The sequence below is a fragment of the Eubalaena glacialis genome, chromosome 7, assembly GCF_028564815.1.
Source record: "Eubalaena glacialis isolate mEubGla1 chromosome 7, mEubGla1.1.hap2.+ XY, whole genome shotgun sequence".
NCBI lineage: Eukaryota > Metazoa > Chordata > Mammalia > Artiodactyla > Balaenidae > Eubalaena > Eubalaena glacialis.
In genome coordinates, this window is record NC_083722.1 from 80,545,873 (window position 1) to 80,571,182 (window position 25,310).

The 25,310-nt window shown below is 42.5% G+C and overlaps 1 protein-coding gene across 6 annotated transcripts in view; it reads right to left on the reverse strand.

The window, feature by feature from the left end:
- ARHGEF3 (Rho guanine nucleotide exchange factor 3) overlaps positions 1-25,310 on the reverse strand; it is a 311,303-nt gene that overhangs the window by 174,086 nt on the left and 111,907 nt on the right. Inside the window, exon 1 of one of the 6 annotated variants that reach the window (XM_061197017.1) lies at positions 13,897-14,021. The exons of 3 other annotated variants lie outside the window; for them this stretch is intronic. In XM_061197017.1, coding sequence (XP_061053000.1) covers positions 13,897-13,977 — 81 coding nt within the window. In that variant the 5' untranslated portion in view covers positions 13,978-14,021. Of the gene's footprint in view, positions 1-2,167; positions 2,277-7,459; positions 7,472-13,896; positions 14,022-25,310 lie in introns of those variants that run through there. 2 more of the 6 variants (XM_061197023.1, XM_061197018.1) reach the window with 2 other exon arrangements.

Here is a 25,310-nt window from a genome sequence, read left to right on the forward strand (position 1 = left end):
TAGTTGCGGCATGCATGTGGGATCTAGTTCCCCAACCAGGGATCGAACCCAGGCCCCCTGCATTGGGAGCATGGAGTCTTACCCACTAGACCACCAGGGAAGTCCCAGTAGGCACTATTTATTATCCCCATTTAACAAGGAGATTCAGAGAGATTTGGTAACATGCCTGGGATTGCATGGCTAGTAAGAGGCAAAGCTGGGACTCAAATCTACATCTACATCTATGTGGTTCTAAAACCCATGCCCTTAACTGTTACACTCTACCATTCCTCCACAGATACAGAGCTATCTTGATCAAATCTCAGAAGATGGATTTGTGAGAACTTTAAAGGGTTTCTCCCTTCCCATTCTCTCCTTCTACATCCAGCTACCAAATGCCTTTCCCACACCCAAACTCAACTCCTCCAGATCCTTTCTCTAGAGACTCTCGGACCCAAGAAATAAAAATTCATTCAATAATATTTTCAAGAGCAGAATAAAGGTCAACAGCCAGCCGGCCAATTACATTTTGAGCTCCAGTCCATATCCTCGGGAAATGTGTATGTAAAAGCACTTATTAAATCATCTGACTTTGAAACAGGGATATGAGAACTATTTTTCACTTTTTGTCAAAAAGTCATACCTTAGACCCATATCAGAGCTAAAATGAGTTTAGAGGCATCTCTGTTTGACAGGTGGGAAACTGAGTCCAGAGAAGGCAGCGACTTGTCTTAGATGCCTCTTGTGTAGGCGCTAATTGGACCGAGGCAAACATCCACCAGAATGAGCTGAGATGTCAAAGGATTGAAAAGCAAAGTGTTACTGAAGATACTGCACTTGATAGGAGATATAAGAAGGGCCCTGTCATTAAAATCATCACGTGTGCTATGGCTATGAATGTCATTTCTGGCTCCATTCTGCCTGAGCTTGAAGCCTGATCCACTACTAACCAGCTAGGAGACCATGGGCAAAGTATTTATCCTCTCTGCATCCCAGGTTTACCATCTGCAAAGTGGAGGTAATAATAACAGCCAACCCCTATAGTGTTGTAAGAATTTCATGAGCTAATGCAAGTAACATGAAAAGTATCTAATAAATGTCAGCTATTATTGTAATATTTTTAATTAATGCTGCATTAACTATCCCTGAAGTGTAGTAAATCATTTAAAATGTTGCCAATTTCCATATCTCAAATGATCAAAAATTATTCTTTATCAGGTGAGCGAATAGCTAGGTGAGTGAGATGGGGAAGTAGAAAGACAGTGAAACCACTCAAATCACATGAAAAGATGTCTATAATGGCCATGTACAAGAGTTGGAATTTGTATTGCAAACATCAGTCTCAGAAACATAATTCTGACGAAAGAAACAGAAAAAGCAATGGGCATTTTCTTTAAAAAATAGCTTTGGCTTATCCAAAGTTTTAACACCTATCCACAAACAAACAAACAAACAAATAAAAGGGACAGAGAGGGAGTAAGCTTCAGGGCTCCTAATCATTCTTCAGTCCATAGAAACATAACATTTCCAGCTGCTCCTTCCGAAATAACCCAAACAGGCACCAATACTTTTAATGAGAAAACCAGTGAGTCTGAGTCTCCCCTGATATTATCTGACTTCATTTTCCCAATGATGAACACATTCAAAACACCAGAATGTTAAGGAAACCTACAAAAAAGTTGCTTCACAAAGAATGAACTTCCAAAACTGAGTTTAGCCATCTTCCAATCCAAAGAAGAAAAGGTCTTGGAAATCCACTTTGCTGTTTAAACACACACACACACACACACATTTTTTCCTTCCCATTTAATGAAAACAGGTCTCTTAAAAAAATTAAAATACTGGCACCGTGGAGCAAAGAATGAAAGTCCCCCTACCCTTGCTCTCCTCCAATCACAGATGCTAAAGGAAGCGCTGACAGCTAGGCACTCCACTTAACACACCATCTCCACCAAGCACAACCAGTTGTGGTCTTAAACACAACCACACAGCTCTTTTCTGATTCATAGTACAGTGAGGCAGAAGTGTGCCTCCCTCATCCCAGGTGCTCTTGGCGGCTCCCTGCTCACTTTCTTGGGAGATGCAGACAGCTGCATCCTCCCACACCTCAGCTCCTGGCATGGCCCAGCCAGGCTTGGGTGGGAGTTGGGAGCCCGTCTCTCCCTGGTCCAGCTGCAAAGGAGCTTACCTGAGCATGAACAAAGAAGCAACACCACACCATGGGGCGCTCCGACCTCATCCACCTGGAGTCCCCCGCCCCTAACTGCGGCAGAGCCCTTCGGACGGGATACTCTGAGCACAGCAGAGCATGGTTTCCCTCAAGGAACTCCTCCCCACTACTTGGGCTGCCTGACAGGAAGTGACAGGGGGCCATAAGTTACATTGTCAGAAGCTGAGAACCACACCAGCCCAGAGCTCCCCACCTCCGGCAGTTTCCTTGCCGGCTGCTGTTGCTGCTTTTTCAGAGCACTCTGCCTTCTGGCATTCAAAGGCACACCAGAAATTCAGTTTCTGGCTGACAATCCCCAGCCTGTGAGAAACAAACAATGCTTACTGGGTCTCCACCTAAAGCCATGCTTGGCATTCTGGCAGCTCTAAAGTGTTCACTGCCAGGATATCATGCTTTGTAGACCCAAACATTGGGGTGAAATGGATAGAGAAGGGACACTGGGAAGAGAACTTTGTATGATCAAAGAGGAATCAACAGTCCACTTGAACTTCACCCAAGAGCCAGGGTCCTGCCCGGCATACAGAGCCTACACTGAATCCCAATTTCATAGCAACTCAACAAATGAGAGTGACGGTAAACACCCCACTCAACCGTTCATTTCATTTTTCTTAGGCAAATTTTCTCTTCAGAGCCCATTCAAAATAACTGCTTCTGGAAACCTCCTTTTCAGCTTTTAATGTGAATAACAAAGGGCCTTACTGCTCTTCTCAGAGTTATTATGGAAACAACTAGTGGCTGACATTTCTCATTTTATGAACTGGGGATCTCACGAATGAACACCTTGCCCCGGTCCCCTGCCTTTTACAAAGCTCAGACTTATTGGGTGAGATAGAGTGTCTCACGTGAACTACAAGGTTTAAGATGAAAACTATGCCTGTTCAACCCCTCCCTACAACAAATCAACACCCTCACCCTCCCTGCACAGGGGCAGAGGGACTCAAACCCAAGGAGACATACATAACTCCAGTGTAGCTTTCAATTCTTGATTTTTATTTTTTAGTTCTCTAATGGGATAGTATTTTGTTTGCAAAAATCTTTCTAATTGCAACTTTTAGCTGCAAAGATTTAGCCCAGGATTTCCCAAGGCATTCTTACAAATGCACAGATTTTTAAGAGCCTTTGCCTGTCTCAGCCCTGAGTAAAGTGAGGGGCTCAGCAAAGAGAGAGGGTTCATTTGAACAACAAGCTTCAATCCAAGAGTTGACTTTAGAGCTTATAAGAAAGGCTCTCCCCATTCTCAGGCCAGCAGCCTGGACCCTAACATATGGCCTCTGAAGAGTGCATTACAAAAGAGCACTACGGAAGGATGCACCAGGCTCTGGTAGTACAAAGATGAACCAAAGATGACCGGAGAACAAAATAAATGCTGCCAGGAATTTGCAAAAAGTGTTGAGGGAGCCAAGAAATAACTGAGCCTGGCAAATATATTGTTTTATGGGGACAAAGTCTGGGAAGGCTTCTCAGAGCAAGAGACACATGGGCAGAATTCTGAGGGGTGTTCTAGGCAGAAGAACTGGCAAGGGCAACAGCAGTGGGGTGCAGAACCATAGGGTGCTCTGGAAGAAAGGCAAATGTTTTGAAAGTACTGCTCTGACGGGCTTGGGTCTTGCTTCAAAGAGCGTGACAGGGGTCCCATCTGTCTGGAGAAAGAAGGAAGTGAAATCTCTGTGAAAAGGCTCAAGCCTTTCAGGCAAGCATCTGGGTTACCTCAAGGCCTATATGTGGTACCTACCGGGTCAGGCACCCAGGAAACACTCAGTAATGTGTAAAAGTCAAACAGTGGTGTCCACAAAAGGTGCGCTTCAGCTTGTCCTCGGGATTCTCTATTTTCCAAAGCCAGACTCCCCACAAAGCAGCCTGGGGTAAGTGGTGCTACTCGGGGGAAGGGGAGGTGTTCCTAAAAAAGGCTTCTTGCTCTAGCCTCCTGCATAGAAAAGGTCCTGATTCGTACAGGCCTGTAAACAACCTAAGATTAACCAGCTTTGGTGGTAACTCAGCTAATGAAGAATGTCAATCCCCTGAGGACCAAGGATGTCAATCCCTCATTGGCCCAGGCACTCCTCTCCTGGAGGATTTTCCAACAGCCCCTCTGCAGAGCCCCAGCTGCCAAGGCCAGGATCTACTCCAGTGAGGAGCCAAAGGAAACCTGAGATGACCATGGGGCACTAGAGTTTCTTTCTTTCCTGGGGGAGGAAGGGCACATTCACATGAACTAATCCTAGAATGATTAAGCCTAACTTCCGGCTGCTGACTGTGAATGAGAAAGAAGAACCGAAACCCGTGGGCTGCAGCACTTCATGGAAGAGGTGAAACTTGAGTGGGCTGCAGGGCAGGTAGCCATGGAGGAGGGAGGAAGGGCGGGAGGACCAGCAGACGCCCTGGCCGGAGATAAAGGGCACAGCCTGCAAAAGGGAAGGAAAGAACGGGGCGCGGCCCTTCCCTCTGATGCCCCTGCTTTGACCAGAAGCAAGAGCTCCAGTAATGAAATCAGCCATGCAGAAGGCACCTCGGAGGAACATTTCCATAATGAGAGGTTCCTGCCCTGCAGGGCTCAAGTTCATTTTGAGCGTTATAACGAGAGCTTATACAGGAACGGGATGTGGGTTTTCTCGATGTGGCATCTGTGATACTGTCGAGTATTCGAACATGTTTTTCTACTGATTTTTAAATTTTAAAAGTGACATAGTGTCATTATAATACATTCAAACCATATAGAAGTATATAGTGTAAAAAGTGAATCTTCCCAAAGGCCCCACTTTCTTCCCTATCGCCATCCCATTTGCCAGAGGCACCGGTGTCAAAGACAGAGGTAGATGAGGGGTCACAAACCTAAATGCTCTCAGGGCTAGGTGGGAAGGTACATGAAAGAAGAGGCCTGGCAGGCCATGGGCACCACTGAGAGTGTTTGCCTTGGGAAAGTTCCAGCTTACTGGGGTCCCAAGGGACTCATGGCCAAAGTGAACAGACATTCCAATTGTTCAAGAGAAGCTGGAAATTCCAGGTTTTACATAAAATCTCCCAGTTTTTAAATGCTGGCAACTAATTCATCATTTTTAAAAATGCTGTACAGGCCAATCAAAACACAGTTGCTGGTAGATTTGACCCGAGGGCCACCAGTTTGCAACCTCTGGTGGTGATCCTTTAGCCATTTCCTGCTGTCTAAACACACATAAGTTTGTTTTGTCACGTTTTATTTTTTTAATTTATATTTGTCAAAATGGAATGATAACATTATTCCAGCACTTGCTGTCTTCACTTAACATCATCTTTCCACATTATCCACATCTCGGACCCCTCTGCAGAGCAGGCCACGGCATGGAAGTGCCTCAGTTCATTAGCTCCTGCTCTGTGGACATTCAGCAAAACATAAGAGATGCACTTGAAATGTCACCTCTCAGTTGCTCATTCCTGACAATATAACTCATGATGAAAGTGCACCTGTGCACAGATATTAACACATCCTAAAGCCACAATTATTGAAACCATAAATGGTGACTGCAGATTTCTGATGTTTCAATATGAGAACTTACCACATATTTTTTTATTTGATCTTCACAACTCTCCTGATGTAGGCCTTACTATTATCTCTACTGTACAGATTTTTTAAAAACTGAGACTCAAACAGGTGGTGTAAGCCTGCCCAAGAGGGCCTAGAGTTGGCAGGGTCGGGATGGGAGCCAGGGTCAGGAGGGGACCTCAGAGCTCCTGTTATATGCATACAGCCCCCAGAACAGACTGCCTGAAACCTGCCCTGGTATATTCAAGAATTTGACATACAGTGAATGTTGACTGCAAACTACTACTGGAGGAGAGAAGGATTACTAACAAACGGGACAATTCATTTCTTAGAAAGAAAAGCCTCATTTTAAAGCTCTATTTCACACTCAGTCAAAATAAATTCTATATAAATTAGAGTGAGATGTTAAAAAGAAAAAAAAAACTAAGAAATTCTGGGGGTGTAGGTTCTCAGGGTATGATACTCTTCTTTAAATGTGTGAGCCTGAATCATTATATATTTATAAATGGGAAACTACCTATAAGGCACCTATAGGTATGCAAAAATGGCCCCTGTTCTTCCTCACCTGGTGAAATAACCATAGTGGTGACAACTTCTTACTGAACTCTAAAGAGACTAGTGCCAAAATAGGGGCCTCATTAAGACTCCACCCCATGCTTCCTTGTGTCACTGGAACTCGAAGTGGTGTGTTTCCTATGTTGTTAGTCTATGTACCTTATGGCATGTTCTACTGAGAAGTTTCAAGCAGTTTTCTCACCAAAAATATTATAAGCAACAGCCCTATTATAATTAGGGCTGTGATAAATTCATTCACATAAAACGAAACAGTGACATTTCAGCAGAATTATTTCTTCATTAAAATTCATGACTAATGGTGGTTCTTTCCATTTAAAATTTTATTCTGGTTTATTTTATTCAATTTCTTTCCTATTTGCACCCAAGAAGCCATAGATTTCACAAAAGCTCAGAAGTTGTCTGGGAATTTCAGGGTCTTCGACCATATTTCATTTGATGCATTACATTTTAAAATAATTCCACAGGGACTTCCCTGGTGGCACAGTGGTTAAGAATCCGCCTGCCAATGCAGGGGACACAGGTTCGAGCCCTGGTCTGGAAGATCCTACATGCCGCAGAGCAACTAAGCCCATGCACCACAACTACTGAGCCTGCGCTCTAGAGCCTGCGAGCCACAACTACTGAGCCCACATGCCACAACTACTGAAGCCCGCGCGCCTAGAGCCCGTGCTCCGCAACAAGAGAAGCCACTGCAATGAGAAGCCCGCGCACCGCAGTGAAGAGTAGCCCCCGCTCGCCACAACTAGAGAAAGCCCGCGCGCAGCAACAAAGACCCAATGCAACCAAAAATAATAAATAAATAAATAAATGTATTAAAAAAAATAATAATAATTCCACAAACTGAATTGAAAAATAGGCGGTGAAACAATCTCATTAAAATGAAATGGAAGCGGTGACCAAATTAAAATAGTATAGTGCACCTTGATTTAACCAAGTTTCCAACATTAGAAAAGTGTTACATCACAGATCTTAGTTTCTGAGGCTGTTGTCAAATTCAGATTAAGACTAAGAAGAAACAAAATTTATACTGTGGTGCAGAGGGGAGGTACAGTAATACTCTTTGGTGTTACTAGGTTAGCAAGAAGGCATAATGCACGGCAAGCCAGTGAGAAATAAAGAGAACTTCAAAGTATTTTAGAGCCTGGGAGTTTACTCACGGTCACACACTTTTACTGCATAACTTCATATCTACTCCTCGGTGCTGGAAGTGTGGTTAATCCAAGCAAAACTTGAACAACTACCCTGTCCCCCTCCCTCATCGTGAACCATAGACACAGTGAGGGGCGGGGGGGGGGGCGGTGTCCAGATCTCACAGCAGGCCAGTTGGATGCAAGGTGGTTTAACTCAAGAGACTTCGACCATTTGAAAATGCTGATGCTTTTCTAGAGCCCTGCTTAATATCCCAGCTCAACAAGATTACAAAATGATGAGAATGTGGGAGCAGACCTGGCTGCCCAAGGTCAAGAATGAATAAATAGAAAAGTCTTCATCTATAGTTTCAACACAAGAACTAAAAATAAATGAAGCTTGAACGTGGAGGTCTCAACAGATTGCTAATCATGGCTAATCTTGAGTACTTATCTTGCTGGTTTTGTTACGAGCAACAGCTTGAATTATTTTTTTCTCTAAACAAATCTGAACTTTTATAATCACATTCCTCACATGATTTTGGCAATCAATACATAGACAACTATTTTTAAAAGCGAATGAAAAATAAGGAGAGCCGTCTTCTGATGTGCCCTGTGAAACGGCCACCAGCCTGGTCTCTGGGCTTCCACCTCCTTTCTGAACATGAGCAAGGAAGCCTGAAGAACTTCTGCATGGAGCAGACTGGGGCGCTTGCAAGAAGCTCACTCAATTTCTTAGAAACATGAATACCTTGAATACAGCTTTTTTCAAAGGACTGTCAAGTCCTCTTCGTTAAACTGGCAGTTAAAAGTGAAACTCCAGCAGGTTGCTGACCTCTAACCAATTCGTAGGAAAAAGAAAGGTTTAAAAACTGATTAGCTGATATCTATCAACCAAAGAGCTTCCTTCCTTGGAAATTAGACTTACTCTTTGGCATTATACTGTCAAAATTGGTTAGAAGTGGAAAATCTGAATATGAGGGGGGTGGTATTCCTAACACTACTCAGGAGGATTTTTAAAAGTAATTTGCTTATATCAAAGAACAAGTCTTGACAAACTGAATTTCTGAGTTAAAAATATATAGCAAAAGCAGAAATCATTCTTAATAAAAAGTTTCTTACCATTATTTTTGACTCCAGATATCTCCTTAGGGATAATTTCTGGGAACAACTGGCTGGCTGGAATAATGAACAGTAAATTCATACGGGAGCTCTGTGATTTTTGGCTCTGCCATTTACTAGCTGAATGACCTAGTAAGTCACTTCTTAACTTCCTTGACCCTTAGTTTCCTCATCTGTAAAACAGGAATAATGATTCCATTATCCCTCATGAGGAGGATAGGAATCTAACTGATACGTACTTGTGTTTAAAAGCAAAACAGAAGATGTTGGGAACATTGGGGATCATTATACTATTCTTTCTATTTTTGTATAAGTTTAAAAATTTTTCATAATACAGTGTTTTTTAAAAGACAAAAGCTTAGTAATAATTTCTTTACTTTTATTTTTCAAGCAGAAAAGGAAGTTTTTTGGTGTAATTATGGACACTGGTCCAAATCTTCCTCTCAGCAAGTTGAAAATTTGTTACCAAATCTGAAATAGCTTGATTTTTACCCTGATTTGAATGAGAGCCATCAACTGGGCATCTAATAAGAAAAAGGCAATGGAAATTTGCAATTCCTCATTTTTCCCTCTTCCTTCCAACAGGGGGAAAAATGGGAAGGTGGTTAAAGCTCAAGTCCTATTTATTTTTTAGATGTTATAATGCTGACTTCCTTGAAATCCTTGTGTCCATTTAAAAAGTTTAAGGCTTCTATGAAAATACCTCCAAGAAAACACCGAAAGATTGAAAAGCATGTATGCACCCATGACTCAGCATCCATTCTGCTTACACAACAGTGAAAGTGTTTTTTTTGTTTTATTTTGTTTGGTGTATATCCATGTGTATTTGAAGAATAAATACTGTTACTTTTCCCCTTAAATCAGAATCAGAAAGGAATCACCAAAACACTGGAAACCAGCAAACCAAGCGGGAGATACTCAGAAAAGGCTTCTTTCCAGCGCCCACGCGAGGGAAGCTGATTCTGGTCGGAAGCTCAGTGCCTCCTCCCAGTTAGGGTTCTGCCCTGGAGGCTGTCCCTTTAAATCAGACTTCCTGAGATTTCCGCATGCAGCTTCCTGGAGACAATATAAGATAAACAATAAACTCTGCAGCAAAATCTTGGACAATAAGCCCCACGTGGCCATAACAAGAAGCAATTATAAGCACTGACAATGGCTAGGGCATTTCCAACAGGAATGCAAATCTGTGATAAACATGGGAGAAACATGCTACCCCACACACCTGCACAAACTAAACTAATTTAAAAAAATAGCCCCTAGACTCTCATCAGATTGAGAAATAGTTGCTTCCAAATTTGGCACTAATTTTTTGAAAAATAACTGTCTAAGAGAAAAGCAATCAAGTCTTACTTAAAGTGCCACTGCCTGTTAGATGCACATTGCTGAGGCCAAGTGATTCCATGAGTCACTAACTCCACGTGTCTCTGTGAGGGACATTTATCACCCTCTGGATGCTATGCAGCTCAACCCCTTCCCTAGGTTTAGGGAAGCCCCAACTCACGAACCAGAGCCCACATTCTACCAGAGGAGATGAGGGTGCCACACATTTGCTTTCCCAGCTTCCCTTGCAGCTAGGGAATGAGAGCATGAGTGAGGCTCAGGCAATGAGATACTCCCACCCCAGACCTGGCATGAGAAACTGGCAGAGAAAGCAGAAGGGATACCACAGACTCTATTCTGGTGAGGGTGGTGGCAGCTCGCAGAGGCGGCACTGACGGCAGATCGAGTAGCTGGGTCCTGTAATCAGTGTTGGTGGTGCAAACCATGGTATCTACACCTGCCCAGCAGTGGCAGCAACAGTATCCTTGTAGGAAATGTTTGGTAGTATAATTTGGGTTGTTCTTGATTCCCTGATCCTTTCCAAATTCACTGAACTTCCTGTACCTTTTAATAAATTCATTTTCTGCTTAAATCCATCACAACTGGGTTTTATTGCTAGGGGTTAGTTCATGCACACAAAACACAGGGTGGGCTAAAGCTGGAGTACTCCAGAAACCAATCCCAAAGAATGATTCTGAGCATAAGGACTGAATATATTCTTTCACACCTCAAATTCAATCCAAACACTGTCCCTCAGCCTGCAAGGCCCTGCATCAATTTGTCCCTATCTCCCTCCTGGACCTACTCTCCACTCTCCTCCTAAGCTCTGGTCATACTTTCTGTTCCTCATCAGGCTCTTTTCTGCCTCAGGGCCTTTGCACTTGCTCTCCAGAAAACTGTTTCCTCCAACTCTTCACATTGCAGCAGCATCCTTTTCATAGTTCAGTCACAGCTTACAGGAAGCCTTCAATGACCAGACTGTCTAAAGGACCACACCGCACACCCCACCATCTTATCCTTTATCACAATACCCTGTTAGTTTCCTTTCTAGCACATATCCTGTGATTAATTTATTTCATTATTAATAACAATAGCAACCACCATTGATTGGAGGCTTGTTACATGCCAGACACTAGGCTAAACTCATTCACTTCTATGATCATCCTATGAGATGGGTACTTTTATTAACCCTTGCTTACAGATAAGGAAGCAGGCTCAGAGGGGTTAAGGAACTGTTCAAGCATGGCAGGGATGGAATAGGAATCTGAACCCAGACCTGCAGTGTGGGCTCATTACCACAAGGCTCATTCAAGAAGCTGTCTGACAACAACGTAATGAGCCTCGACAACAGTGTAGGCTCTGGAGCCACAGGACTGGCCCAGCTCTCATGGAGCCCACAGCCGCATGTTCCAGATCTTCCACCAGGTGTTCTATCTACTCTCCAGGGACCCTCCTCAGGGAAGAAATATAGCCAGGTGTGTGTAAAGAGGGTGAGGGGGTCCTTCATTCAACAGAGAAGTGCCCCGCTCTGTGCTCAAAGTGTCAGCATACAAACAATGTTTGCTGCTCACCCTGCTGCATTCCACAGTCCTGGGGCACAGGGAACACAGAGGAAGCACCAGGGACAATTCGCAGGTCTCCCCTGAGTGAAAGTGTCATTCGAACAGGTGGTTGGGAATGTGTAAGAATTGCCAGGCTGAGGGGAGGAGGGCCAGAGCAAAGGAGAGAAGTGGGGACAGACAGCATGGCTCATCCAGGAAGTGGGGAGATGTTCAAAGGGCCTGTGGAAGGGACAGGGTGGGAAGACCAGGAGATGAGAAGGTTGGAACCAAGGCAGGAATGCCAACTCTATCCTGTAGAAAATGGGGCACCAGAGCAAGTTTTTTTGGCAAGAACAGACATGACCAGATAAAAATTCTTTTTCTCGAGAATGGTGGCCATGGCTATACAGCACTGGTGAGACGTTCTGGCACCCTCTTTGCTAGCACACATGCATCAATACATGAGCTAAAAGCCAGGAACTGTAACAACAACAAAATTCCATTTCTATGCTTCGTGACTCCATCTCTTTGCTGAATGAGAAGTGAGCTAAATTTGCCCTTCCAACAGGAGCTGGAAGCATAGCCATCCCCTCCTGAAATGTGAAATTACACAGAGCTCTCACATCTGTAATTTACGGAGAAAAGAAGGAATTCCCCTGCTACTTGACTTTACAACTCCAATCACTTCTGCCCAGATTCTCCCAGTGTGGTAACAAGAACTTCACCTCTGGGTTGTGTCATCATTAAAATGAAAGGCTGACTTCTATTTTTTTTAAAGAATGTATGAGGTTGAGGCACAAAGGGCTTCCTGTGTTGAATGAGCATCTGGGGAATGTGTGAGGAGTCCCCAGAAAGACCCTCTGAGGCCAGGTGAGACCAGCGCATAGTAACAGGTCCTAGGAAATGGTATGCTAAGTTTGCAGCCGAGAAGGTCTGGGAGCACCGAGGCCAGCCAAGATGGCAAGGGCATAGCATCTGGAAAGTAGGCTGGAAATCAATGAAGGCAGTTTAGCACAAGGATTAGGAAGAGGAGTTCTGAGCCAAACAACCTGGATTCAAATCCCAGTGCTATTGCTTACTGTGTGGCCTCTGGCAATTTCCTTAACTTCTCTGTGCCTCAGTTCCATCATCTGTTAAATGAGGATAATAAGAGCGCCCACCACAGGTCATTGTGAGGATCAAATAAGTCACTTAGTGCCTGGCACACGATAAGTAACCACAGCAGCTTTTGGAGGCTCTGTATGATAAACAATGAAATTTGCAGCCAAATCATGGACAATAAGCTCCTATGTGGGACAGCAAAAAGCAATTATAAGTGCTGACAATGGCTAGGACATTTTCAGTAGGAATGCAAATCTATGCAAATAGCTGTTGCTGCCATCTTTATTTAATATATATAATATTTCTTATAGTATATAATTATGTATTATAAATAAACTTTATTTTTAAATATCACATAACATTGCAAGTAACATTACCTAATATAGTAATATAATTATTTTATTATGATCTGCTTTAACTTAAGAAAGAATTTGTCAACAAAAATGAGGGGTCTGAGGGGAGAGCCCCAGCAGCAGGTGCCTGGGCAATGCTTGTACAGTGACTTTTGATCCCCTTCAGGTAAAGTGACAGTGACACTAATGTGGACTCTAGAGCCAATTTGCTGGGTCAGAGTCTGGGATTTGCCACATAGGAGTTGCAGGCTTGGGAAAGTCACTTAGCCCTTAAAACCTTGAGCTCTTCATCTCTGCAAAGGGGATGATAACAATAGTACCCCCTTAGAGTTTGTGGTGCTCAAATTTATGCGCATTTTTCACAGACAACCTTCCCAACAACCTGTGAATCACATACAATTATGATGTCCATTTTACAAATGAGAAAACCCACGGCTCAGAGATGTTAATCAAATCACCGAAGGACACCACAGCTAGACTGACACACAGGAACTCTGACTTGAGCCAGCACTCTAAGCCAGCCCTCAATTCTGCACACTTGTGAAACATGAGAAGGATACATACACCACAGCTCCTCTGCAGGATGAGAGGGGTAACTAATGTGTGCACAGAAATTACTCTTTAAGAAGGGTGTGGGGGACTTCCCTGGTGGCACAGCACCTAAGAATCCTCCTGCCAATGCAGGGGACATGGGTTCGATCCCTGGTCCAGGAAGATTCCACATGCCGCGGAGCAACTAAGCCCGCGTGCCACAACTGCTGAGCCTGTGCTCTAGAGCCTGGGAGCCACAACTACTGAGCCCGTGTGCTGCAACTACTGAAACCCGCGTGTCTAGAGCCCATGCTCTGCAACAAGAGAAACCACAGCAATAAGAAGCCTGCGCACCGCAATGAAGAGTAGCCCCCGCTCGCCGCAACTAGAAAAACCCCGCGAGCAGCAATGAAGACCCAATGCAGTCTAAATAAACAAACAAACAAACAAATAAATAAATAAAAAAGAAGAGTGTGTATTTTCCGTCGCAGATCCTTACCCTTATGGCACCTGCTAAGGCAGTGAAACTCCCCGTTGTTAAACACCTATTATGCACCAAGCACCTTGCTGAGTGTCCCATCACATCATCGCCATTTCATCACCATGGCAATGCTATGAGACAAGGACTGGAGGCTGATGAGGCTCAGAGAGACTGAGTTCCTGGCCCATCGTCACAGAGCTTGTCAGTGGCAGCATCCCACCACACCTCTGGGTCTGTCCTACTCCCACTTAGGCTTGGAGACAGGCTTTGAAAACACCCCCTAATGTCCTTCACGTGTCCCTCTCCCCCTCATTACGCACAAAGCTACTTATTCTGCACCAAGATGATGACCACAGGGGCCAAGCAGGGCCGTGGCACAAACTGTAATTACTACAGACAACAATTTGCATTCCAAATCTGAAGTGTGCTCAGGGTGTCACTTGAGCCCTGTAATCAGCTTAGCCTCTCTCCAAATCTTCCTCGAAATGAAGACATACTAAAGGAACTGAGACACAGGGGGAGGTTGGAAAATATGCCTCTGCTCCCAGTGACCTGCCACCTGAGGAAAACCATGCTGAGAAATGGTCAGGGTTGAGCGGGATCTAAACCCCAGAGAGATCAAATTCCTCTGTCACAGAACAAAGAAAACAACAGCCAGGACAGTGGACACGCTGGGCAAGACCGGTAAATAATTAAAGGCAGGAAACTCAGTACATAACACATGGGCCTCAGTTTGAGGTGTAATGGACACCCTTCCCTCCTTTATCACAAGTTGCTGTCTTGCCTACGAGTCACTTGTCAGGGTGTGGTGGCTTTGCCACCACAGGACATCCACAAGATGAGCAAAAGCCTTACTATGTGCGCACTGTGAGAAAAAAATACAACCTCTGCATTAGAAAAAGAGTTCCCAGAGGACCTTTCTATGAGCAAAGAATGCTATGATTTGGGTGCTCCCGAGTGGGGAAGGAGGGTATAGTGGGAAGAGAGGGAGTGGAGGATACCAGAATTCTCAACCCTGCTTGCAGCCTCTTTTACTATACCTGAACCACAGAGGCATTTGTACTAATAATTTTGGCTCCAAGTGTCTAGAGTCCTGAGTACTTGTTAACTGGGATTCACCATAGCCCGACTTTCTTTTACTAGGGAAAGAGGACAAACCACATGTCAATTTCCATCACCTCAGATACTGACTGAAGATTTTCACATGGAACCTCTACTGAGGTGACGGTATCTGCAAGATTGCCCTAAAAACTAGAGTGTTGGACTTCCCTGGTGGCGCAGTGGTTAAGAATCCACCTACCAATGCAGGGGACACAGGCTCGATCCCTGGTCTGGGAAGATCCCACATGTCGCGGAGCAACTAAGCCCGTGCACCACAACTACCGAGCCTGTGCTCTAGAGCCCATGAGCCACAACTACTGAGCCCACGCGCCCTAGAGCCCGTGCTCCGCAACAAGAGAAGTCACCGCAATGAGAAGCCCGCGCACCTCAACAAAGAGTAGCCCCCGCTCACCGCAGCTAGAGAAAGCCTGCATGCAGCAACAAAGACCAAACACCGCCAAAAAAACAAACAAAAAAACCCCCCAAAACTAGAGTGTTTCTCAAACTTTAATGTGCCCACAAATCACCTGGGCATCTTGATAAAATGCAGATTCTGATTCAGGTCTGGGGTGGGGCTCGCGATTCTGCATTTCTAACGAGCTCTCAGATGCTGTTGCTGTTACCGCCTCATGGACCACACGTTAAGAACCTTTGCTAGGAGACGTGCTAGTGGCTGAAGCAGACCGAAAAACAATCTTATTTCCTATGTCTCTACGGTCATGATGTCAAGTGGTGTCTTCATTCTAAGAGCTAAGAAGTAAACTCAAGCACAATGTATCTTTAAAGTTCTTGTTTCCAAGTTATCTCACTGACAGTTAATAGGATGACTGTTCTTGCAGGAAAACCTTGTTGAACACTATTAACTGAGGAAAATCCAGCAGATCTTCCCTTGGCCCAAGCTTCTGGAATAGCCCTGGGTCCTCTGAGGTTCAAAGGACAACACAGTTGAGCATCATGCCTTCACCAGCATTCTCATCACTGACACTTCTTGGGGTGGCCAGCCCACTGCAGGTGTAGCTGTGTTCTAGAGGCTGAGCAACCTGCTCTCCCAGCCCACCAGCTGTGGCTGGGGGCCTCTTAAGAACTTGAGCACTACCTCCTCAGTCACAGGTTGCACGCTCCCAACCAGACAGGCACCTTAATAAAATCATCCAGCTAATTCAATACATTTTTTTTTTAACTGCCTGGAGCTGTTATGCAAACAGTGCACAATGAATTGCTGATAGCATCTCCTCACCGTTGCCAGCATAAACCCTGCCAGGCCAGCAGAAATGAGCCCAGTGACTGTAAGCAACAATAGTTGCATGGGTCTTTTAAATAAACACAACTAACAACCGATGAAAATGTTATCTCCTCCTATTGCTAAACCAGAGACTTCTGAAATTGAGTTCTTCTAGAAATAAAACCAAATGTCAAGTGTAAGAAGTAGAAGGCAGCTGAGTGGAGAACACCCAGAAAACCAACTCTGTGTTTCGTCCACAAACACACATGTAGACATAGATTTTTGGACCACTAAAACTAAATCAACTGACTTACTTGTATTGTCTGTTTCTTGCCTCACAGTAAGGATTTTTCTTTCCTATTCTTGTCCCCTGTACTTTTGGGCATTTGTCCTTTGAATTGGGTATAACATATTAAAGAAGTTTGATATCATTTAATAACATAAAATTACACATAAGATATAAGAAGGAACATTAGTCTTTAAACCCAAACCCTAAAATAGAAAAAAAAAAATGCCAGTGGACAAGGGAAGAGAAATGGACATTTATTAAAGTAGAGAGATGATATTCAAGGACTAGGTAGGCTCCAGGGAGGGAGCCTTTGATGGACCACGTCAGAATGACTAATAAAACAAGAGGGAAAAGCCATTTCCTGAGCAATGGGTGTTGGGAGAAAAGGAAGAGCAAACTGAGGACAAGCTTTTTAGTGGCACATATGCAGGGCCTCTTAGTCACTCTGGATAATGAGATGAGTATATTTTTAAAAGAAGGAAAAAAGACATGACATCAAGACTATAAGAATAGGCAGCAGGAAGCTTTATTATGTTTCAAGAACAGCAAATCTTGTCCATTTGTACCAATTCTATAGACTTGAAAAGACCATTTTAGTCTCAAACTCAAGCTTTTTCCTTCCTTGAGAAGTTTTGGAATTTGGCGATAAACTTATCGATGCCTGGCAAAGATCTGCCTCAAGAAAAACACGTTCGCTTTTCATTACAAAAATTTCACAGTGGGAAACATACTTTGGAGTGGAGGGTATTTTTTAAAAGACAAGTATCTTTTTGACCCCGAAATTCCTAAGCCAAGTTTGCAATTGAGAGTCCTCAGAGTTTCAATAATAAATTAAACCCAAGAGGAGGAACACACAGGATGCCACATTAGGTATTTTTCTCTAATTTTCCCAAAGTGATATTCCACAGTATTGTCTCAAGCTATCATCCGGAACCCATAAAAATAATGTGCCCCAATTCAGGAAGATGCAACTGAGTTACCTATTAATTCTTTGGAATATTAACTCTTGGGGATGATTGTTTTAGGACTGTGATTTCTCTCTTGGCTGAGTACGCAGTATTCATTCTTATTAAGGTGCTTTCCTCCCCTCTCTCACATATACAAGATTTATGGATTTTTTTTTAGTTGTTGTTACAGAAGGAAGACAAAATTCCTCCAAGTTCACCTTTACCAAGTTCTCACATTTGAAACTCCTCCACAAACAGATGCCATATTTTAAAATTCCATCTTAAGGAATCATGGGATTTAGGCCAATTCATTGAATTTCTGACTCAGATTTATTCCTGCTGCCTGTTGTGGATGATTTTTATTCTTAAACCTTAAAACCTAAAACTCCACTTCAAAATTACAATTCAAATATTTGTCTCCTCACCTCAGTTTTTCTACTCTTCAACTATAAAAATTATGTATGCACCCTGTAGAAATTTGGGAAAGTCAAAATAAAATGAAGAAAAAATGTCACTTATAACCTCACTTACAGAGAGGAAATCATTATTAATATTTTGTTATATTTTCTTTCAGTCCTTTAAATGAATTTTTTCATAGCAGGATCATTACTGTACATACAATTTTGTTTCCTGCTTTTAAAGCCATAACAATAAACATTTTCCCTGAATTAACACTCTTCCTCAACAGCCCCTTATGGCTGCATAATATGCACTCATATGGATAAAACACAATTTATACCAACGGTTCCACATAATTGGACATTTAGACTTTTTCCATTTTTTCTGTCATTATAATGACTGCTGCACTAAACATTTTTGTGCATAAATCTTAATCCACAGCTCTGGTAACTTCTTTAGGATAAATTCCTAGAAGCGAAATTATTAGATCAATAGTCATAAATGCATTTATGATTCTTGACACAAATAGCTTTCCAGAAAGATGATCAAGTAACAATGCCACTGAACATTGGTGAGAGCATCAGTCCTACTGCACCCTCACGAGCATTTAAAGTTATCACTTGAAAAAAGGCTGATTAATTCTGCAGCTGAAAAACCTTAAAAAATTTCCCATTCTTAGACTGACCTGCTGAGGTCAATGATTTCAAACATTCCCTCAGTATCAGAATAATCTTCAAATACAATGTTAATTTTTCTCACATACAAGAATGCAAGCAAAACCACAAACATGAAAAGAATGTAGTCATTTGCTGGATGTTTTCACTGGGCAACTAAGGTGCTGTAGTGAAGAAGCCAAGAACAACCAGTACGATGTACCAGTCTGTGACCGTACGGAGAGATGCCCAGTACAGAGAGACACGAGCAAAGTAAATTCAGAACTGAATCCACTGCCAAACTTCACAAGATACATAAGATTTGAATTACCATAAGTCACACTTATCAGAAGGAATACATTAGAATGTTCAGGAATATATCCAGATTACATTTAAAATTCATTCAGGGCTTCCCTAGTGGTGCAGTGGTTAAGAATCCACCTGCCAATGCAGGGGACATGGGTTTGAGCCCTGGTCCGAGAAGATCCCACATGCTGCGGAGCAACTAAGCCCATGCGCCACAACTACTGAGCCTGCGCTCTAGAGCCCGTGAGCCACAACTACTGAAGCCCGTGCACCTAGAGCCTATACTCTGCAACAAGAGAAGCCCCCGCAATGAGAAGCCCGTGCACCGCAACGAAGAGTAGCCCCCGCTCACCGCAACTAGAGAAAGCCCGCGCGCAGCAACGAAGACCCAGCGCTGCCAAAAATAAAGAAAGAAAATAAAGAAATTTATTTAAAAAATAAAAAATAAAATAAAATTCATTCAATAGCTTTTTACACAAGAAATTTTCTTTCTTTCTCCAAATTGGTGCATATTCCCATATACATCAGGTAAGTTTTTTTTACTTAATGGCACATATACGCAAGAGCAAATGGTCTAGACTCAGTCTCTTATAACCCAAGGCCTAAATTGATCACCCTAGAACATGGAAAAGCATTAGATAAATGGAAACCTTTTCTACTATACTGGAAACGGTTTGGGGTATCTTTCCCCTATTCTCTTTCCAGGAAATTTGTCCCACTTTCCCCAATGTTGTCCACAGCTCCTGCTGAGTGGGTATAATATAACAGTAGCTGTAGCAAGGGGGGAAAGTATTTATTGAGCACCTACTATGTCACAGACCCAATGCTAAATACTTAACATGAATTATTTAGTTTAATTCTCATAAGAACCCTATGAGTTAGATACATTTTTCAGATGGGGAAATCTGAGTTCCAGTAGGTTTACTTACTTGCCCAAGCTGGTGGGTCCCTTTGACCCTGACTCTCTGGCCAAAGATGACTGGACCAAGGGGGAGGGAAGCCCCTCTAGGAGCCAGCCAGAAGCCTGCCCACCACCTGTGAAGCCCAACAAAAGAAAGAGGATCTGAAGCAATCAGGGTTTTCTTAGGGATCTGGGGATAGGGCAACCAACTGAGACTATCCCACGAGCTTTGGGAGAAAGAGCTGCTGAAAGACATGTCAGGTTGGATCAGAGCTGGCATCGTGACAAGCCCAACAATGGCACATACAAGGAGAAGACACTGGGAGCAGGACCTGAATATCAGAAGGTAAAAGCAGAGACAGAAAGAATGAAACTGACCCACAGAGAGAAATCCTGGGTTTCTGCAACTGTAATTCTCTTATTAAACAGCACTTTTCTTGAGGTAATGGGAGCAAGTGCCTGCTTTTTGCCAAGAGCTCTGTTTAAAGTAACCACCAAGGAATTTACGGTGGAGTCATTCCTCACTGGAATGGACTGTCATCAGCACCTACCCTGTGCAGCAAGTTAGCACCATTAATAACAAAAAACCAACGCATGTGCCTCTTAATGAGATGCAAGTACCTGGCATCCCTTAGGATGTTTTCCTGCCCCAAAGTGCTTAACTTGAAACAAACCAAGCCTTTAGACCTAAATTACCAGTTTATAAGAAATATAAAGGACAAAGGAGCAAGTTAAATGACATCATAGGTAAGCAATCAGATAAACTAAAATGTGAGACCCATTCCATAAGCAGTTGGTCTGGTCTTTTCAAAAAGTCAGTGTCATTAAAAAAAAAAAAGAGGGGCTCCCCTGGTGGCGCAGTGGTTAAGACTCTGAGCTCCCAATGCAGGGGACCTGGGTTCGATCCCTGGCCAGGAAACTAGATCCCACATGCATGCTGCAACTAAGAGTTCGCATGCCACAACTAAGGAGCTGGAGAGCCACAAGTAAGGAGCCCACCTGCCACAGCTAAGACCTGGTGCACCAAATAAATAAATACTAAAAAAAAAGAAAGAAAGAAAGGAGAGATGAGGGGATTATTCAAAGATTTAAAAGGACTAAAAAACATAGTAACAAAATGAAATCGTCATCCTCAATTGGATAAAAACAACCAAACAAAAAATCCAACCAGATGCAATGCATGGCCCTTGAATGGTTTTGGGGGAAACCAACTATAAAAGATAATTAGGGGGACTTCCCTGATGGTCCAGTGGTTAAGAGTTCGCCTTCCAACGCAGGGAGTGCGGGTTCGATCCCTGGTCTGGGAGCTAAGATCCCACATGCCTTGGGGCCAAAAAACCAAAACATAAAACAGAAGCAATATTGTAACAAATTCAATAAAGACTTTAAAAATGGTCCACATCACAAAAAAAAATATTAAAAAAAAAGATAATTGGGGAAATAGGAATATAGACTGCATGTTGGGGAATTAATAGTAACTTTATTAGGCTTGATAATGTAGGAAAATGTCCTTATTCTTAAGACATATGTATTGAAGTATTTAGAAGTGAAGTGTCGTGATTGTCTCACTTTGAAATGATTTAGTAAAATAAAGCCAAATTGTATAAACAGCTAGAGATAGATAAACAGGTAAAGCAAAATGTTAGCAATTAATTGTTGATTCTAGATGGTGGGTGTTCATTGCACTTATCTTTCAACTTTCCATATATTTAAAAGTTTTCATAATAAAAAGTTGAAAAAATAGCACACATAGTAAAAATAATAATCTTGGAAACCACTTAGGAAGATACCTGGTGACGCCTGACAGCCCTTCTCTCAATAAAGCACACTCAATAGTTCCTACTTTACTGCTAAAATAAATATTGTACATACATCTTCAGTTTAGCCCCAGACGAAGCTGTTGCTTGTTTTTAGCGGCAATGCAGCACAAAAAGCCCCCATCAAGTTCTAGAATCACCATCAGCCCACTGGGATCGACAGAGGAAAAAGCAGGTTCACAATCCCATCTAACAAGAGTCTAAGTTCCCGTCCCACCCTTTTTTTCTATAAGCAAGTTTAGATGAACCTGCATAAATTAAATGCACATCTGATACAACTTCCTTGCACCTTCCTCAAATCAGAACTTTTAAACAAGTCCTCATCTGTCCATAAAAAAGTTATAGGCCTCATTCCCTCTTTTTTCCAAATGGATGTAAGGTCAAATCAGCCCTGAGGATATAAAAACACATTGTGCATTAGCAGCGTTCTGCCGTACGGTACGTTTCCTCCTCCCTGAACGTGTGTTAACCAGGAGGTCAGGGCAGTGGTGGTCCACGCTGCTGCTGCAGCATCTAATCCAGCTGGTTTTATTACCAGTACCATGTACAAGTCCACAGTAAGAGTCATGCTCAAAAAGGCTAGTCCAGGAGCTGTGTTCATTGAGATTTCCAGGGTCGGACGGCAGAAGGAGAGAGCCTGGGTGGGAGATGACAAATGTGGGAGGCCCAAAAAATCAAGTAAGAGAAGAATTTTCATCCTCAGGCCTAAATAAGATAGCCCATTTCAAAATGAGCTCTGTGCAATCAAGCTGTAATGAGCTTTTGCTTTTAGAGAATATTTATTTCAATTACTAAAGGTGAATAAGTTTGTAACAACTTACAAATAATAATAGAAATATATTTCTATTATTTCTAATCAATAATAGAAATATCTTAAGTTATGTTAAGTATAAATAAGTGGTAAGTAGAATATGTATGTGGTAAACATAGATAGGAAAGGGTGAAAGGAGCAAAAGATACCTACTATTCATGAGCCACCTGGTTACTGAATGTTTGTTATGCACTAGATATGCATGAGACTTATGAGGTACTGACTATACAGAGGCACAAAATATATATGAGCACTTAATATACATGAGGCCTTAATTTGGCTACCCACTGGAGACACCCTATTCTGGCCCCATGTGCCCTCTGCCCAAGAAACACAAATAAAATAGAAATTAGCCAGCTGTTCATCTGGCTAATTGCCAAGCTGCTACTGTTGACCAGGTATGTTTGTCCCTGAGTTTTTATGATAAAGCAAGTGTGTGTCATTGGCCCAGGGCACCTTCAGTCTGTGGACCTCTTTCCTGCACTTCAACTCTGGTCCTTGCAGCCACATCCGTGGGGAAGGCCAATGCAGTACAGAGAAAGGGGACGTATTGGCATTGTGAACCCCAGGATACAGGTGAGGTCCTTCCATCCTCTCTGTAGTATGTTAACTTACCCCATTTCTCCCCCTTGCTTCTCACTATGTTTCAACTGGTTTAATTGGACAGTGTGATCTGAGTATTTAAAGAAAAGGGTGAGGCACTATTTAGCCTCACAATGAGCTCAACCTCGTCCAATCCATTAAATGGGACACATTATTGTGAAGAGGAAGAAGTTGATAGGAAAGAAGAAAAGTCGGTGACAGGACCATTACCAACTCCCATGTAAGAGGCTTCAATTCCCATCCCCAGCTTCTGACGTGGGCAGGAAACAGAATATAAAATCTAACACAGAGGGGAAAAGGAAAACTGAAGGGAAAGGTTCAGATTCAGAAAGCAATTTCCAAATTGCTGCATCCCCTCAGTTCTCAATATCACCTTCCCCTCCCACGCCTTCAAATAGCATGAGGGCCTTTTGGAGGTGATGAGATCACTGCCACAATACTGTTTGTGTAATAAAGGCTAAATTTGATTAGAATGAAAAATAAATACCTCCATGAAAAGTCATAAATGCAACAAAACACAAAGCCATACTGAGACTGAGTCTTGGGCCACCTTCTATTTGAGACCTAAATAGGCATTTCTCCAAAGAAGACATACAGATGGCCAATAGGCACGTGAAAAGATGCTCAACATCACTAATTATTAGAGAAATGCAAATCAAAACTACAATGAGGTACCACCTCACACAAGTCAGAATGGCCATCGCTGAAAAGTCTACAAATAATAAATGCTGGAGAGGGGATGGAGAAAAGGGAACCCTCCTACACTGTTGGCGGGAATGTAAATTAGTGCAGCTGCTATGAAAAACAGTATGGAGGTTCCTCAAAAAACTAAAAATAGAGTTGCCATATGATCCAGCAATCCCATTCCTGGGCATATACCCAGACAAAACTATAATTTGAAAAGATACATGCACCCCTATGTTCATAGCAGCACTATTTACAATAACCAAGACATGGAAGCAACCTAAATGTCCTTCGACAGATGAATGGATAAAGAAGATATGATATATACAATGGAATATTACTCAGCCATAAAAAAGAACAAAACAATGTCATTTGCAGCAACATGGATGGACCTAGAGATTATCATATTTAGCAAAGTAAGTCAGAAAGAGAACAAATACCATGTGATATCACTTATATGTGAAATCTAAAATACAACACAAATGAACATATCTACGAAACAGAAAGAGATTCACAGACATAGATAACAGATTTGTGGTTGCCAAGGGGCGGGTACGGGGGAAGGATTGGGACTTTGGGATTAGCAGATGCAAACTATTACATATAGAATGGATAAACAACAAGGTCCTACTGTATAGCACATGGAACTATAATCAATATCCTGTGATAAACCATAATGGAAAAGAATATGAAAAATATATATATATGTATAACTGAATCACTTTGCTGTACAGCAGAAATTAACACAACATTGTAAATCAACTATACTTCAATACATTTTTAAAAAAATAAAATAAAAATAAAACCCTTAACTAAGCTCCAATACTTCCCAATGGCACAGAAATGACCTCAGCCATTTCAGAATGCAATTTTCCAGGATCTGCTGTTATTTCAATTAATACAGAGGACTATTATGCTTTATGTCTTATGAGCAGTTTATTCTTGCTCCCAGATCAGATTGTGAGGATTGAAAAAAAAAATCAATAACCAAAAGGACTACTTCTAACCAAACAAAGAAGAAGAGGAGTTAGAAGTTTTGTTTATCTTAAAGTCAGACCCTGGGAATCAGGATGATTACCCTTTACTCTGGGATGAGAGATGGGACAGACTTTTGTAGATAAGAATTGTATGTATCTGCCTAGTGTCTCTCCCCTTCTTCTGGAAACTGCCCCTTCCCTCCCATGTTACTATGGTTACCATAGGAGCCAACGTAGTGGTACAGCAGAACGCCACACTGTGGTCACTGCTGATTGGTCTAGGAGTATCCACCCTACCCCGGCTGAACCAATCAAACCCCACCCCCCAGTACTTTTGGATCTGAGAGAGAAAAGGCTGTCACTCTGCAGATGGCTGCATTTCCACAGTATGGAGAAATGGAGGAAGTCAGTCTGCAGAGAAAATGCAGCAAACAACAGAAGAATTGGCAGCCCTCATGGGCTTCTGGTGCCTGGTTCCAGGGGCTTCTGAGATCCTGCTGCATTCCATGAGATATTCTTGAGATCTCTATAATTTTAAAAACTCTCCTTGTTTAAGCTAATTTGAGTTGAATTTCTATCACTTGCAACAAGATCTCCTAATTAACCTAAAAGATCACAGTCAAAAGCATCTTTTACCTTGTATAAATCTAGAACAAAAAGAGAATAATTGAGTTGACAACTGCATAAAATAAACAAAGGCATCTACAAATTCTGCCTCAAAA